The 18,620-nt window shown below is 36.1% G+C and overlaps 1 protein-coding gene across 2 annotated transcripts in view; it reads right to left on the reverse strand.

Annotated features, from left to right (window-relative positions):
* Positions 1–18,620, reverse strand: part of KIF5B (kinesin family member 5B) — a 37,174-nt gene that overhangs the window by 12,992 nt on the left and 5,562 nt on the right. For both annotated transcript variants that reach the window (XM_055805067.1, XM_055805066.1), the window contains exons 2-14: positions 14,577–14,664; positions 12,830–12,903; positions 12,262–12,366; positions 11,804–11,852; positions 11,432–11,487; positions 11,228–11,315; positions 9,648–9,772; positions 8,083–8,187; positions 7,510–7,655; positions 5,485–5,633; positions 3,979–4,172; positions 3,104–3,172; positions 1,782–1,988 (exon numbers count right to left, since the gene is read on the reverse strand). In XM_055805067.1, the coding sequence (XP_055661042.1) occupies positions 1,782–1,988; positions 3,104–3,172; positions 3,979–4,172; positions 5,485–5,633; positions 7,510–7,655; positions 8,083–8,187; positions 9,648–9,772; positions 11,228–11,315; positions 11,432–11,487; positions 11,804–11,852; positions 12,262–12,366; positions 12,830–12,903; positions 14,577–14,664 (1,455 nt within the window). The remainder of the gene's footprint in view (positions 1–1,781; positions 1,989–3,103; positions 3,173–3,978; positions 4,173–5,484; positions 5,634–7,509; positions 7,656–8,082; positions 8,188–9,647; positions 9,773–11,227; positions 11,316–11,431; positions 11,488–11,803; positions 11,853–12,261; positions 12,367–12,829; positions 12,904–14,576; positions 14,665–18,620) is intronic.

Raw genomic sequence — 18,620 nt, forward strand, 5'->3', positions numbered from 1 at the left:
GCAACATGTGGTTGGTTACCTACTGAAATGTCCCATTTTTATGTCTAAAACCAGATCAGTAAAAATTTAGAAGTCCTAGAGTGACAGCATTTCTTCTGAAAGATATGTAAAATGCTGGGGATAGAGGCCTTCAGCTCACAAAATATAATCTTACAACTCTGCCACAAAATTCAGGTCAACATTGTTAAACAGCTTCAGAGTTATATACAGTTAAATATTGCAGAGAACTGCATTTATAGGAAAGGGGTACACGGACAGCAAGTCCAACACCCGTCACCATATTTTGGTAAAGGAAAGGAATTTCAGCTTTGCCTGCAGAGCTTTTAACTCTTTCCTACTTGCAAATAAAAAAATGGCACCCATTTCCAAGAGTTCATAAGCACTAAACTTATTCTAGAGCAGTTTTTCAGCTAGTCTGAGCTGCTGTGGTTGGTAATGGCTGCAGCTCAGCAGCCTGCATACTCCAAAGTTGTCTGCTTTTTGTTCTCCAGTTTTAAAAAAATGCCTGAAGTTTTACAGCAGAAAAGTCTCAGCCAGTGATGCCACAGAATGGTTGCTGCACGGGTTAGCTGTGACAGACCAAACACCTTACATTTTACATCACCTCAGAACAGTTGTTGCCTTCTTATGGATCAAGTTATTCATGACACTCAATGCATGTTAGTCAAGTGATTCTAGATATTATAACTATCTACAAAATGAAAACCAATGCAAACAAAACAGAAAAACCCCAAACCTTCACAATCACACACATTGAGCTAGCCTGTTTCACAAAATTTTAAACGCTGCCCATGATAGGAAGACCAGAGATCATCTGACTTCCAGCTGACCTTCAAGTGATGTAAGTTATCAGTAAAGATTACTCAGCTTAGAATACTTTTAAGTTTAAAGAGAAGTTTCGTGATCTTGTGAACATCAGCTTCAATGCCAGTGTTCTATCTAGCCAAATCTTACTAACTGAAAATTGAAACCCACGTTCACTAGAAGACCCAGACCCACTGAATTTTCATCTTCAAGAACAGAGAATAATGTGACTTGTGCCCATCACATATTCTGTGTGCAATGCCAGCAGGCATGCTGATCCTTTCCAGTACTTAGAATTTTAGGATAGTGAGTAGACTATTAATTGTTTAAAACTGATTGAAGTCTGCCAAATAATTGGCTACCAAAATGGTCAGTCAAGTCAGAAACTGTTAAGGGGGTGTCTGGCATTCATTCTTCGGGACTGATGTTGCATCTGTATTTCAACCAGGGTAATTTTTTGGAGTATGTCCTCAGTCTTCAGGACTACTGCTTTCAGAAAGTAAAATAAACTGCCTATTTTTGAAGGCATCAAGATAAGTTATTTTATGTGCCATAAATATAGCATGCAAATACACATTCCTGTGAAGAAAAGCTGTAGCATGCTCACTGCAATTTCAAGACTAGAAGGAGCTGATTAAGTGAGGATTACCCCAACTGCACCAGAATGACAGACAAAACTCAAACACAGGCAATAAAAATGTTAATTTCTGACATCCAAGATTTTGCTGAATACTCTTCAGGTAGTAAAATGCCACAGGTACTAAAAAGAGGAGAGCTATAAAGGTCAATATTCACTGTGCATTTTTCTGAAACTCTCTGGTTTTAGAAAATCATCCTTTGCTAAAACTCGAGAAGTTTCAGACTTAAGACTCCCATTTTCCCTTGTGAAAAACCTTTAAATGACTTCAAGCAAGAGGAGGTAAGGCAATAAAAGTTACATTGAAGACCGTCAGTAATTTCTTATCCCAATTTCATACCGATTTTTGATTGAGTTCATCACTAAGCAATTCATATTCCTTTGCCTTATCTTCTACTTCCTGAGACTTCTGATCATAATTGACAGCTAATTCTTCAAGAGCTTGTAACACCTCTTTCACTTCCTCCTTAGAGGCATCATTTTCAGCCTGAAGGCGATTCAACTCTGCCTGCAGGTTGTCTTGGTCCCGCCTGGTCGATGCTAGAAGCTGCAACATTGATAAGAGATTTATTCAAAATCACAGCAACATATAATCATCAAGAAAATCCATGTAGAAGTTGAATCTTATTAATACTTCTAGCTACTACACTAGCTTATGTCTACTTTTTTAGTGTCTAACATCACACAGCAAGGATGGCAAGTACAGATACAGTGAGAGTATAATGCACAATAAATTTATCAGCTATATGTATAGTTCTTTAGCTTTTAAAGTATTTGCAAGATGGAAGTGATTACAAATCAAGACACAAGGACAGCAACTGGAAATACACATGGAATACTGCAAGTTCTCAAAAAAGCCACTGGACACTACTCACAAGTCTGAAATTGTCAACAGGCTAGGAACTAGACTTCCAGCATCTTAACCCTGTTGGCTGCTTAAGAATAACTAGACAAAGTGCACAGTTGCTAAAGAGGCAGATTTATTTAAGTAAGAAAGATTAAACAGTAGCTCCAACTTCCTGAGCTACCCATTTCCTTCTTCCCATGTACACAAAGATTATTATTTTTTTAATCATTGTGCTATACAGAATCATTTTTTCTACTATCTTGGCTAAATTAAATTAATACTGTCATTATTAATAGGTATCTTCCCCCTTTAATTGAATTACATCAGTGGCAACATGTGCATACAAATTGTTTCAATATTATAGCAAGCATATGAATTAACACACAGATACTGCCTTTTTCATTATGGGCCTTTATATTTTCCTCCTCCCCCTTCTCTCTCTGTAGAGCAACTGACCAGAAGTAAACCTCAAAAGAGATTCCTTACAGTAAATTGAGGTATCTTTAGTTTTGACAAACTGCTAACTTGGCATGTGGAAAACAACTGCTGATACCTTTGCATAAAATACTTTGACTCCTTTGATCTTCATGGATACTTAAGGTTCAAGTAACAATGCTTTAGGTTTAGCCATTAGTACAGTGTAAAATGGGAGGAATGAACAGGCAGAGCATTTAGATAAGGAATTAAAGAGAACTATTGTACCGTATTAAGCCACCATTCTACTCCTTGGTCCCAAACTGTAACTTATTCCATTTCCAATTTCTTTAAAGGAAAGACAAACAAAAATACAATAAAGATGCAAGAGCAAAACTCACCTCTTCCTGATCCAACATTTGTGTTTTCAGTTTTTCTACTAGTTGGCTCTGCTGATTAATTTCTTCATCCTGCAGTTGAAGACAGACTGTGTTCAATAAACTGACAAATACCACTAAGAAAAAATAATCTAAGAGACAGTAGATATTAGGCATCTAACTTTTCCATATTCTTAAGACGATTACATAACTGAAAGCAATAAAGTTAAATAATCACTTTGATTTCACTGGCTGATCCATTAGGCTCTTAACCTGGCACATATATGTAAAACACCATGCTTCAAAGACAAAACTCTTCTAGCTGTGCTTTTGCAAGTCTTCTCCAAATTGTTCTATCTTCCTAAAAACAACTAGGGATTTAATTAAAATATTTTTTCCCCTTTCCAAACTTAGTACGACTGCTTAAATTCAAAGTAATGCTAAAATAAAATATGCATAACACAGAAGGAAAAAACTGCTGTCTTCACTCATTTTCCTGCTTTCTTTTTATTTTACTTTTTCCTGGTACAGCATTATTCCAAACAATCGGTTAGCAATGTTCTACTCCCAGAAAGCAGAAATAACATTCAAGATTCTCATTAACTTTTCCTTCCTAACTTTCATTTTTATCTTTTTTCCCTATGTACAGATACATTAGCTTTCAGGACATTTTTTAGTAGTTTCAGCAAAGGAGGGAGAGCAACTATGAAAGGATACTCACTTAGCACCAGATAAAGCAGTTTTGGTTTATGTTAATCAGAGTTTCAGTATTAGAATAGGCACTCCTAGCAAATACTTCAGCAAGCTGTACTAACAAATGAAGACTGGCACATTAAGTATTACATAATATAGTTCAATATAATTTCCAAGAGGTCTTACATTAAGTAAGAACAGCATACCTTGTCATCCAGTTGTTTGTACAGTTTGGCAATTTCTTCCTCACATTTTCTTCTCTCAGCATCAGTGAAATTGCCAGTTACTCCAATTGTGGTAGCTGGTTTATCATTAACAACAGTAATATCCTTGTCCACTGCAAAAGCTTCTAAGTTGGCCTTCTCCTTGTCAAACTGTTCATCAACTGGTACAGTCTCCCCTTAAAGAAAAGGGTAATACTTAGTTTTAGTACAGTGAGCCATGAAGTATTTTCCACAGTTAGCCCTGAGAAGTATCACATATTCCTCACTAATAGTACTGCTCCACGGTTAATCAGCAATTGAGTTCACATGATTAAATGGCAAAAAAATGACTGCTAGATCATTCAAGCTATCTCTTGCTTACTGCAGAACATTGCATTTCACCTAGTTACTCTGCTATGAGCTCCATACCTCACATCAAACCATATCTTCTAGAAAGGCACCTAACTTACCCTGAAGGCAGGAAATCCTTTATTTTCCCTTGGCAGTCTGTTTTGCTAGGTAGCCATGTTCACTTTTAAATTGCTTTGCTTCAATTTAAAATATTTTTTCAGTTACACTTTTATCCTTTTACGTTCATTAATCCTTTTCTGATGAGAACACTTTACTAACTTCACATACAAAAAATACCACACACTAATCAAGCCACTTCTCTGGTAAACTAAACTGAATTCCTTCACGTCTTATTACAAAACGTTTTATGCAGTCCTTGGAAGGTATGGGCTCTTTTCAACACTCCAGTATCTTGTGTCAATATTCTGGAAGAACTATACTTAACATCTCAGGTGCGGCCTCATATCATCTCTACGAAAGATTACCCCACCCCCCACCTCCACCCTACTAAACTTATTTAAGTCAGCTATTTTTCTCAGGTCTACATCAGGATGTGGTACATATGTCTACAGTATTTCAAAATCACCTTCTATAGCTGCCAAACTCCAGAATACATCTGTAAGTAAGTCCTACATTCCTTCTTTCCCGAATTTATTCTCCATATTTAACTTGCATTTTGCCAGACACTTCAACGGATAAGAAGTTAATTATTCAGGAATAAAGAATGGGCACATACTCTGTACTGTCAGCAATTTCAGGCTTTGGGTGGGTTTTTTTGCCTATTAACATGTTTGAGTTTTAAACAAGGACAAGATCTTGCGATACTGATTAGAATTAGAGAACCAAACCAGAGGAAATACTCAGTTTCTGCATTTACAATTAATACCATCTTTTCTCCTCCAAAATAGAATGTATGTAACTCTAGCTCTGCTAGTAAAACAAGTGTTAAAGAATCTAACACCAACACACTTTCAGATGTTTTTGCCATTATTGTGATTATTAGAATCTATCCCAGCTGCAATACAGTGAAAAACAAGAAGTTCCAATGTCGACTTAATTACTGTCTTACACTGTGCTCTTATTTATTTTTGGTATCCTGAAGACTAATTCTGTTGTCTTGCCTAAAGTTTGCAGAACAAAAAAAAAATTGCTTCTCACCATTCCGCCATCTGTTGAGTTCATTTTCTAACCACTGTATGGTGTTACGCAGAGTCTTGTTTTTCTCTTTTTCCTTCTCATACTTTTTCTTCCACTGTTCTGCAGTAAGCTCCACGTTGACACAGACTGTATTCTTAATGGTCTTTGCTCTGCATAGAAAAGAGCAAAGAGCTCTGAAACTTAGTTTTTAAACACAGGAATTAAAGGCTATTAAATAAAATTTCTGCATCTCACTGGTGAAAGGGTAAACATTCCAACCTCTACCAAAAGCTTATTTCTACTCCCTGACAACTATACTATTTTTTCAATTGGATTAATACAACTGTTAATGGACAGAGCAATACAATAAACTCTGTCAAGGCTAAAAAAAATCTCAAGCTGGGTGACTTGGAAAAATTCAGCCGCATACTTTCACCTGAAAAAATTCAAGTCAGGACAGTAGTGCACAGCTTTGAATGAAGGACAGTATTCACCACACCTAGCAAACATTTCTCCAATGGAAAGCATAATATTTTTAGGTTGTACACCATCCACCTTATTTAAGAAATAGCTTGTTTCAACCTAAAAATCCAGCTACTAGATCTCCATTAACCAAAAAGATGTTACAAGTTCAGATGTGATTGTCTACACTGGGTGAGCTTCACCCAACTCAAAGACGTTAGCTTTGGAGAAGATACTACAGGCATGAATAATATATGCTAATGAAGTTAGCATATAGGTTTTACTTTAGTACCATACCTCACTTACCTCAGTAATTTTTTCTGTATAGTCTTCTACTACCAAACACCCCACTCAAAAGATTAGAACAGGAAAAAAACATAATAGTAATTAGAAAGATCCACCCCTCCCACCCCATTATGGGTCCTATAAGCACCTTTCTACAAAATCTTATTGCAGCTGATTACTATAAAAAGGCACATGTTTTTCCACTAAGTTACGCGATATTTATCTAGCCTTCAGTTACTACAGCTGAGGGTTTCAGCATAAATTTAACATCCCTAGAAGGCTGAATTAGTAGACCAGACTAATTATGGTGGCTGACAGAAGTGTACTCTTAACTCCTGAAGAAGTCAAGAACATGAGGCAGTGAAACTACAGAGCTACAGCTGGAAAACACTTCCCAATATACAATAGGTCATTCAAGACATACTAAAAGGAAAGGAAAAGACATCCTGGACTCTAAAAGGAGACCAATTGCAGAATGCGGTCATTACTCCACATCCACAAACTACCCATATTCTGCATGACTTTTAAGAAATCTGGTCTACTTTTTATAATAAAAAACTTATCTAAAAAGATCAGTAGAAAACTACCTTTTGAATTACTGTGGAAGAGGTACGCTAACACAGAAGGCCAGATGAACTAAGTAAAATGCTGACAGCTTTTGTGATGTGCTCCAGTAGACAAAGTGATTAAATCTAGCTGTCAGGAACTAGAGTATTACAATGAAGCATTAATAGTATTAAAGAAGAGATACATAACAAAACAACAAATTTGAAATGTGTACTTATAAATTCCATTACAAATGACACAGGAATTTAGAAGTACGAGCTCAAATGTTACTGGAATGCTAGGTACAAGAAATAGATGAGAATGTGTAATTCAACACGCTATCAAAGAAAGGGTGGCAGAGAACAGGCTCTCCAGGCAAATGAAAAATTTGGCTTAACAGGGGAGAACTCTTTCCTCCCTCCTTCCACTTTAGGGAAGAAATAAAATAAATAATAATAATAATAAAAAAAGAGTAGTATTAATTACTCTCCAAGACTATACATTAAACCACATTTCACACCAAATGATACACTGTCCTCCTGGAAATACAGTCTTTAGAATCATGCCCAGTTTATGGATTTTTATATAATGAGGTAAGGTAGATCACAACACTGAGCCACACATGCACTGAAAAATTATAGAAAAGTAAGTATTTTAAGTAATTTGGTTCATGAATCTTAACAGGGTACTTATTTCTCAGTCTGCATTTATTTCTGAGCATAGTAAGAGCAAAATATTAACTCCTTTACTCACCTTTGGCCAAACAGAAGAGTAGATTTCGTTTCCGATTCATTGTATGAAGAAGGAGAACAGCAAATAACAATAGTGGTTCTGCAATTACCCCCTAGTGAATCTTGAAGGATTCTGGTCATTTTGCTATCACGATATGGAACGTAAGTCTACCAAGAAAACGGTTAATTGAATCAGTCATGGTTTTTCAGACACATTAATATGTTGAAATAAGAGTTATGCTTTTGCTAGGTATAAGCTTCATTAGAAAGACATTAAATTCTACTTGTAATTCATAAATCATAAGACCAAACATGCATGGGATGGCATAGAATTGTGCTTCTATGTTTCGTGTTAGAGCACAAGAAAATTTTCAGTATGATGTCTAGGTCCCCCAACATTGAATGTAACTTTATTAATAATCAGTGTTGACACAGTACAAGAATAACGGCCACTTGCAATGCATTGATGCAACTGGATTAGTTTCAAAGACTCTATCGTATCACTGAGATCAGTACAGAATTTCTGCATAATATCATGTTCAGAGATGCAAGCTTTTAACCTTGAAGTATAAAAACACAAAAAGAGAATACTTACACTGCTTTCAGCCAAAGCAGAGATGACATTTCCAAGAGCAGACAAAGACTTGTTGATGTTCTTGGCCTCATCCAGCACAGCACCTTCTGCTCCAGTTTTACTAACCTATACAGTGTTTCAGTAAATTACTAAACGCATCTTCAAAAAACACCTTCCACATTTAATACAAGACTTTGGTAATTTTTCTGCTTTGAAGTCAATCTCCCTGACTTTATGAGGTACTCATAAGCAAGCTGGATTAAAATAAGCAGACTCCTGCTCAGACCTTTTCCCTGATTCACCATCAATTTTTCATTAAAAACCCGGTGTTGGAAAATGTTTCTAATTTTTGAAACCTCAAGTGAGTATTTTCCTTGTGAAATACACCTTTTCATAGAAGATGACTTCTATCAGATAAACAACTTCAAAAGTTGTTTGAAGTTTGTCAAAAAGTTTTAATTCCTTAAACACCATACACCACCACCACTCCCTCTGGAAAACATAGCAGAGAGTCTTTATTAGCAAGAATTTGTGAGAACAGATTTCAGAAGCTGAATCTGACCTACATGAGTGCTCCAGGAACTTAAGCAGATATCAGCAGAAATGTGAAAAAAATCTGCCCTGACACCATTCTATTCACCTTAGTCAAATTCTGGCCTTGCGGCAGAAGAGCTTACAGTTCTGTAATCCTCCTTTACTATTCTCACCAAGCTGTGATCATGACTACAACTAAGCAATTCTATTTGTCTGTGTTTAAACCAACCCAAGACAAGGCATCAGAGAGCCTCAAGTAATTAAAAAAGACTGGGAAATGCATGAAAGCAAAGTTCGAAATAAAACAGTGAAAGGAACAAACTACAGAGAAAGGAGACTTGCAACGCAGTCCTTTAACTTTGTTCTCACTGCAACGCTTTCAGTTTCATTCTCATTTAAAAAAAACCAACAAAACAACCCACCATCACTAAGAAACATTTCTGAATAAACACAGTATCAGAGACAAGGCCATCAAACAATGACATGAGGAAAGACAACAGCAAGCTGGAGACAAAGATGGGTATAAACCCAGAAGCAAAGATAAAACCCAGCAAAAATCCAGCTCTTAAAAGGTTAATTACAGTCCCTAAGAAGTGATACAGAATAAGCAAGATGGTATACGTTTCCTTCACTGCTTTAAGACACTGACACAGGAAAGCTAGCTGTCATTTCAACAATATTAATCAGAATTTCAAACTAAGAAACTTGTTTTATGGACGTGTAATATCTGAGTTTTCTTATGTAGTGGTACCTCTTTATTCCAGTATATGGCCAGCCAACACACCTGTACACATTTTTGCTCTCACAGATACAGAGATTGAAGTCTAGCCTATTTCCCCACCTATTTCATATTTACAAACCCTCACTGTAGAAATGCAGGTCAGCTTGAAGAGGTAATATGTAATAGCCAACCCAGACTAGGATTCCAAAACCACATTCAAAGTCAAATTTAAAATGCTTCAGAGATGACAAGTGAACAACTAGTATTAATGTAAAATATTTGACTGTAAAGAACAACCAGAGTTTTCCACAGCAGAAAAATTTAGAATTACCTTTTCACTACCTGCCAAGTCCACAAGGTAAAGTTTTCCACTTAGTTTCTGTTCTGTTTGAGTATTTTCTTGTTTTACGTTAATAAGAAAAATACTATGACTTCTGGAGCTGTGTTCATTCATATCTATAATCCAAAACATAAACTGTCAAAAACATTTGTACAACAAAACCAGCTTAAAACCCCAGTATCTTCACACACTGACATGACAGATTTAAAGCTAATGAAACTGTATAAGCTCTCAATGACTATTAAACTACAAGCAGTAAAACCAATAGTATTGTCTAATTGAGTTACACAGACCCAGTTTCCCTTAGGCATCTATTAATATCACATAAGCTCACTGATAAGATTTGCTAGCCTGTCAACTATGGATTTCACACATTTAGTTTACTTTATTAGCACAGAAAGCACATTTACATTCTGATACCAGAACATATTCTTTTTTGTATTTACAACGTAACACATTTGATCCTTTTGTGCAAATTTGAACTAGGTGGCCATAACCTTTCAGCCCTTGCTCGTTGAAATACCTACTGCCCGCTCTGCTGTGAAATACGCAGAGTAAACAAGACTTAATTAAAATCATTCTTTAAATTCAGTAACTAACAAAATTTAAGCTGACTGCAATCTGAATGTGAACACCTGCCCGTTCCTTCCTTTTAACCATAAATCCCTCACAGGCCTAAAAGGACCAGCTTAGTGATGCCAGAGAAGCAGCTCAACATAGAATATCCTCCTACCCAAATTTCTGCTCTTTCTCTGTTACTTGGTCTGGTTCCCCAGTTCAGAACCTTACTACCTAGGAGCAATTAAGTGAAAGTGCAGGACTGAGTCATTCCTTAAAAGGAACATCATGTTTTTATTTTCAATCCTTAACCAAAGGATTGAGAAGAAAACATTTTCTTAATGACGGTATATTCTTTCTTCTCCTGAATAAAGAACTAGACACAGGAAGACTGTGAAACTCACACTCAAACTGGCTTTCGGAGATTTCTGACAGTCACTTCAGTCATTAAGAACTGAAGCATCCTTTTTGGTTTTTTTAAACCCTCTGTCATTTCCTAATCCTGCTTCTTGTTGGAATTCAGAGACCTACAACATGGCTTCTTGCAACTCAGTTGCATGCCACAGGGCAAAAAGCTTGGGACATTGGAATGCTGCTTAAATCTGCAGCATGTCTGAATATGTATCCTGAACAGCTTTTCTTAGAATATGCAAGAGATGGCCAAACTGTAGACAAGCCACAGTGCCTCACTTAAGAGATTCATAGGCTAATTGAAACAAATTCCACAAATCTGGGATTCTGCACTACTGCTAACACAGAACTACACCTTTTTCCTCAATGATTCAGAGCTCCTCACTGATCACTTACTTCCTCCTTTCAATCCAAGTCTAAGCAACATCTCACAAGAAATGAATTTAAATACTTGTTTCTGAAACATATGCTGAAACAGCTTATGCTAGATCCTTTCTAAAACCTGAATTATTTAGCTGACTATTTTTGCCTTCCCTACTTTTTGAGGCATACCACAAGCAAACTGATAAAGCACTAAAAGGAGACAAAAAGATAATACTTACTTGTAACTGCTACATGCCTGTTTGATTTTCCTTCATCTATAGTATCCATAACTTCTTCCGGACTACATACAAAACGCTCTGTGCAACCCTTTAAAAAAAAAAATAAACACACAAAAGAAAGGCAAAACACCACACCAACAAGCCAGAAGTAAAAAATGTACACTAGAGGAGCAAAAGATGAAAATGTATCAGATTGATGCTCACCTTTACATAGGGAACTCTATTTTTGTCCTCATGAACAGAAAGATTGGTCTTTGAAACTATAAGAGAAAAAGATCTAAAGCTAAGGTATGTGTGATTTTTTTTCAAAATGAATGAGCTGTGTACAACATGTCCAAGCCATAGATGTTATTTCTCAGCAACACTTTATAAGACATTTAATATACACGAAAGAACCACTACTGCAGCTTTAGTAATATGATATAGATTAGCTCCATGCTTTTCCAGTTTCTTATCACGTATAGGTTATTAGCATATTGCATACCCATCTCAGTATCATGGTAAGGTTTTTGGGTTTTTTAATATCACTCTGCAGAGCAAATTATTTTCTATGTTCAATATAAATAAAAGGCTTACCATCCAAAAGGTCCCTTATTTTATCCAAGTATATTTCGAAATATGACACCTAGAAGTGGGAAGAGGAATAAAGATACAGCATCAGAAAGCAAAAATAATTGTCTTTTTGATCAGAAGGATCCAGCATGATTATTATGACCTCTCACATAATACCACAACTAGCTCAAGTCCTTAAGGCTGAACTAAAATACACCTTTAAGAAGAAACTATTTTGATCAAAAGCTTCAAACACTACCAGCAGTGCCAGAAGTTATCAGGATAGCTACCATCAATGTTTAATGAAACAAGATTAAAGTGTTAACGTAATTCTTTAAGAAGAGTCAGTTACTTCAAAAATAACTCATGTTTAGATTTTTCCAAGTTACAGGCACTTGAAACTGATACAGAACATCCATTTCACCATAGAATACTTGCAGTTTTAATATAGATTAAATATATAACAATTAAGAAAAATTTACCTTAATATGAAACTCAAGATTCTCATCCATAGAGTAAATATAATTAAAAATATCTTGCACTATTCTTGGAATAATACCCATTCCATCTGGGTCGTGAAGCTTTCCCTTATTAAAAGAAGAAAAAATAAAATGAGACATTCATACTGAATCCAACATCACAAACAGTATCCAAAGGCAAAATAAACAGTTAACAGACAAATTAGTTTTAAAATTCTGACAGGTACAAAGCACTTACTTTATCTATAAAGGGAAGTCTTGATCACCCGTTTAGCCCCAGCATTTGCCAGGAGTGAAAAGAACAGCCTCAATAATCTCCCAAACCACTAAAATTCAAAATGTACTAATAACATTATTCTTGTGTTTCCCATCCCACTACTGAGGGCTGAAAAAATACAGTGACTGCCATTTTCCATCCTAAAAAAGCATTCTGGGTATCAAAACGTTGCAACGGAAAGGGAAAGAAAATTAAAATTGCAAGATGAAAACAGACATCTTATTTCTAGAAAGATAAGGGTATTATGATGAAAAGAGAAGACATTAAGAGGAAAATTATTTTAAGATTTCTTACTTCCATAGTGTGTGTCTTCCCAGACGATGTTTGCCCATAAGCAAATATTGTACCATTGTATCCCTCAAGTACATCTAAAGGGAAAGAGCATTTTCATTAGGGTTCACTTCCTTCTTCTAAAGTTAAGCCAAATGAAATGGAATGCAAGCAGGCAGTTCTTAAAATGTTCAGCAAATTACATCATTCAGTGTTTGTGAACTCTGTGCTAGAGCTGGGGGGAGGGAAAGTGTTCTCTACCTCTTCTAATGCATTAAGTCATCATTGACTATGTTTTAGAAGTTTACTGTATTAGAAGCACCTGTTTCTTCAAACAGAAAAATCAGGACTTCAGAGTCAGGAACAAAACCAAAATCGATCCAGCTGCCAAGCTGACCAGATAACATTTGATAACTCAGAAGAAGAAACCATACACTAGAACTGTATAATACCTTCTACCTTCAGGAAAGCTTAATTGTCCAATTGTGAAGAGAACGGGCTATGTTAGAAGTTTCAAGCACCTTTGGCCATAAGCTTATATTTCAAATTAAGAATGAACCAACCCAAAGTTTTAGGTTGAGGGGTAAGGGGCTGGTGGGTTGGTTTGTTTATAAGTCAGTCACTACAGAACCACACACTGCAAGCAAACTTTTCCAAAACCAAGCATGAGATACCCCAAATAGGGAAGTCTTTGCACTCCATTATACTAGTAATCCACTTGTACCACCACTAGAGCTCATTTGCCATCTGACATAGCACAACCTAGAAACACCACACAGGGAAACAGAAACCAGATTTTTAGATGGAGGAAAGGGGCAGCATTGCAATTCTTAGTTAACTCCAGTTTCTAACTAAACCCGATTACTATTTTACTCATTAAAGGGTTAAATACTTTTTTTTGTGTTAGGTAGGTATTTGTATTTTGTAGGTGCTACACTGATTTCCACAGCAATTCACTTTTCTAACCATCAAAACCCCCTACATTTACCCAATCTTCTCTGGTCATTCGTAGTTGATATTTAAGGGGTTTCTGACAAGACTTTGTTAAAGTTGGGTCAATTAGACCTTACTGCTGATATCCTCAAGAAATTTATCAATTTTATTTTCAGCAAACTAGCCAAGTGCTTACTACAACTTACTGTGACATAACCTTCTTTGTCATAAGACTTGATTTTCTGAAGTTACTAGGTCAATTCTGACAATTCAAGTTTGGAGAAGCTGTACACCCTGACATGCACAGCAATAACTCATGTTTAAAATTTTAATTATGATGCTAAAAAAAAATCACAATAAAAAATATCCTCCTTAAATTGGGTAATTAAATAAACAAGCTTAGAACACATCTGTAGCATACACATGACTTCACAAGTTTCCTTTCCTCTTACATTCCTCCAAGCAAACTTATGTAGGATGTTTTCACCAATAAATTTGAGGGTGGAAAAAAACCCAAACAAATAAACCTACATATGAAGAGCTTTTTTGATTAATTTCTGACAAATTGTTTTAAACAATGTTTTACAGGGAACTACAAAAAACCCCAAGCATTACAGGTAAATATTATCAAAAGTTGCAATCAACTAAAACAGTAGATTAAGCAATGACTTAAGTTATCAGCTCAATTATGAGATGATTTTAAGGAGATGTGTTCCACATTGGCTCTTACTAAACATTCAGAAGATAAATAGGAGCAACAGAAGTATCAGTTTTCAACATTGAAATCCACACAAATACAAGACATTTCCTTGTGGTTAAAATTGCTGTTCCACCTTACCTTTGACAATCTTTTTAGCACAATCATTGTATACTTGTTCCTGTGATGTGTTTGACTGGAATACACGGTCAAATATATACGGCTTGGACTGGGGGGAAAAAAAAAGACACAGAAGAGCTATTAAATAAACCAGATGTTGGAAGCAGAACTGGAAGGTGTTTGTTCTTATGGTTTAGAAGTAGCCTATACTGTCTCAGCCCGATCTTTTGTTTTATTTTAAGCACTTGAAGATTGTAGCAAGGAAATCGGCTTATATAGTGTTGCATAAATCTTCACATGCTTGCCTACAAGTAAGGCCTTGAATTAAGTATATTTGGTTTCAAAGTACAATCTAAATAGTTCTCCAAAACTACTCTGCCACATGACCTCAATTTACTTGATTTACAAGGATGTACAGACTAGGCATTGGCTTACCAAGAACCCTTTATTCTCGTCTACTCTGGTAGCAGGTTTACTCTGGTAAACCCAAATTGTTAAAAACAGCTTATACCATACCACACAGAATACCTGTCTTGGTAGTATTTGTTGAAAACCTCAAACCAAAAAGAAACATTCAGATCACCTATAGTCAGCACAAGAACCATTTCCCCATACATGACAGCCTTAAAATCAAGCACCATAAGCAGAAGAAAAAGGTCTGTTTGGAGGAAGAGAACCTTTCACAAAAGACTCATTTTGGAAGACACTGTAAGAGGAAGTTCTGACATAGCTTTTTGAAAGGAATGCTGGCTTTTGCTTTGTTTTAAAGAAGACACTTTCATAATGCAGTTCTAGCAGCTGACAATCTATTATGACATTAACTATTCTGCTCATCTTATGAAGTTCAAACTTTTGTAGCATTTTCAGAGCTTGATTTTGTATGTAGCCAAACAGCTACGCAAAATTTACAAGGGACCCAGGTCAGTTACCATTGCTAAACTCACTGCAACTGTTAAGTGCTCCATTTTGCCTAAATTTAATTATCAGCCTCCCCCAAGGATATTCTGGAAATGCCTCCCTGGCAAAGAAACCAGTATAGCTTCCACCTTTCATCCACCCACCCCATTCCCCTTCCCAGACTTCCATTTGTCTTTTAATAACATCTAGCATAACACCAAACAAAGCTTTTCAGATTCAACACATATCTATCTGCTGAGAAGGCTTGAATGCAGGTGGATAAGCTCCCTCTTGGAAAAAATAATTACAGCATTCACTGTGTAAATACACTCAAGAAACCACAAGGCAGAAACTATCCCTAAGGTGCTGAAGTTTGTCAGAATGCTTGTTTCACAGCAGGGAAATCACAAGCCTTCTCTATTACTCATTTTAGCTTCAAATATACCTCAAATTCCTATGTTCTGCAGGTTAGAACTGAGGCCATTACATACACCAGAAGACAACTAACAAGTTCAGGTAACCCTGAGGTAAGAAAAAGGAGACTGAGAACATGTTACATTAAAAAGTCACTGTAGAAAAGATAACACTAGCTATACGTTTTCTTTCTCGCTAGAAGCTGTGGTTTCAAAAAGCCTCCAACTTCAAAAATATCAATCGGCTACACTACACACTGCAAGCCATGTACATAACAAAACATTTTTCAGGTAAGTTTCATGCTCAAGTGCAAATTTATATACACTGAAATAACACTATTTTGGAGGATCATATTTAACATTACACAATGGAAAAACATAGCGAGAAAAGTGAGTGTTCAACATCACTGCAAACAACCTGTACAGCATCAGCAATCTGTGTGTTTGTATTTTTAAGGTTTAAACTCTCCTCCAAATTATTGCTTAGGAAAAAAAAAAAAAAAGATTACAAGTATTCTAATTACATTGCTTTTAGAAGAATTAGGGAAAGTTCCTGGATATGATCTTCTGACAGTCTAAGCAGCAACTGTTAAACAACACTCACTATTTCTCACAGATCCCAACATATCTGATCTTTGCTGTTCCTAACGGAGCATGACAGCTATGAAAACAGAAAAGTACATTAAAATGCAAACATTATTTTGCATAGTGTATGTGTTTGAATGTATATACATATATTAGTGTGTATTTACATATTACTATAGAATACTTCTGATGCCAAACAGTAATTTTTTTATTTTACTTCAAAGAAATCCAACTTTAACAAAAAAAAAAAAAAAAAATTAGGCCTAGTTTCCAGTACAGGAAGATACCTTGCTGAGAAAGAACCACAGGCCCAACCTGCACTAGTCTGCAATCACTCCACAATCTACAGGTATCTGCAGCAGTTTCTGAGAGAGCTTTCCTTCTCTAAGTTTTTAAACAGAGTTTAGAGTGGTTTGAGGGTTTTTTTGTTTGTTTGGGTTGTTTCTTTAATTCTGCTAAGCAAAGGTTGACTGAATTGAACTATTCTTTATCTGTGTTAAAGGAAAATTATGTTTACTAATTTGAGTAATCCACAGACATGGAATACTTTAGGACTATCTACTCTCCAATTACCATTTAAATGTCTTCATAAGAGAACAGAGCCAAATTACAATATCTCATAATTAGTCTCTTTTGCTCTACAAAATGTTAATATAAAGAATAGTACATATTAAAAATGCCATGGACTAATAAGAATAGAAAACCAAGCGGCAGGAACTTCACTTGGACAGTAATACCTGTAACTGATCTTGTTTATTAATACAGTGAAAGCTGCTAGGCACATGACAAATTCCAATTTCCCTCAAGTTAACAACTGCTACCAACATACGCACAAAATTTCCCAAGTCTGGCCAAAAGAATTCTCTCAAGGTGTCCTGCTTATACAACTTGTCACTTCTCCATCCCCTGCAGGTGCAAAGTGGAGCATTTGTTTACATGCCCTCAGCATTATATCTTCCTAGGTGAAGCCACAATTCAACTTCAAAGTGCTCAAAAATCCAATTACGTAATTTCCCTCTCCTCCCAGGTCACAGTACATTTAGCACACCTATGGAAATCTACATTAGAGGCAGGTCCTTGTTCCATCATCGCTGAATCGGCATCTAACCAAGTAGGTTTACCCAAGCAGGTTCCAGGATAATTATGTTTTAAGAATACAAGTTACTCCCACTCAGCATGGTTTCACATCTTTGACATCTGCAATGCTGTCTTACCACTTCTCTTTTAAAGTCTACTTTCTGCTGTAAACAAAGCTAAAACAGTATTACAGATTACCCTGCCCCAGAAAGCCTCCTCATTACCTTCAAGAGATTAATCAAGAAAGATTAAAGTGTCAGATATTTTTTCTATACCAGATGCTTTTCTTCCCCAAGTAGTAAACATTCAGATATATTATGAAAACACAAAAAGTCCAAGCAACATTACCACATGGTGTCCACAATAGCAGTAGCAGCAGCATCACTACTGTGATATGATGCTGCTTTGACATACTCCAGAAGTTTCAGGAAGCATTGCTCAAATCCTAATAAAAATTTAACACATACAACCTATAAGCAACACAAAATATCAAGCAAACAAGCAGAGCTTCTGACTTCCTCTCTCCGAACAAGGAGAATTCAACATTTGTTCTGCCAGTCATTAACCACAAGACAACTCCAGCTCCCATAGTTGCTTGTACTGAAGGGACGTGGTCCCACAGCAAAAACCTTGCAAGCACCCTCACAGCCCTCAGAAAAGTACACCTGCCAACATGATTTAGCAGTAGTTAAAACTGAAGCTTAATAAAGGGTTTATGTTAAAGTACATAGTTCTGCAGTTAACCTCAAGACTAGTTACCCATTATACCCTTTTATAAAAGGATGCTCAACTAGTCCAAATTATACAAGATTTGGAGCATGCATGAGTTTCTTTGGAAAAGTTAGTTTTTGTCAGTACCTTCAACGAGGACTACACAAAAACCTGCAGTCATAACCAGACCAAAATCTTAACCTTAAGTATTTCTTGGACTTTTCAGGTATCTCCACAGAAATAATTTTTTAAACTTTTTATCATTGTAACTTTCTGTAAACTACACAATTAGTTATTCATAGGGTTCACAGAATCCGAGAACCATTTACATAGGAAAAGACCTTTAAGATCATCAAGACAGTCCATTAACCCAGGACTGCCA

Source organism: Falco peregrinus, chromosome 5 (genome assembly GCF_023634155.1).
Source record: "Falco peregrinus isolate bFalPer1 chromosome 5, bFalPer1.pri, whole genome shotgun sequence".
NCBI classification, from domain to species: Eukaryota; Metazoa; Chordata; class Aves; order Falconiformes; family Falconidae; genus Falco; species Falco peregrinus.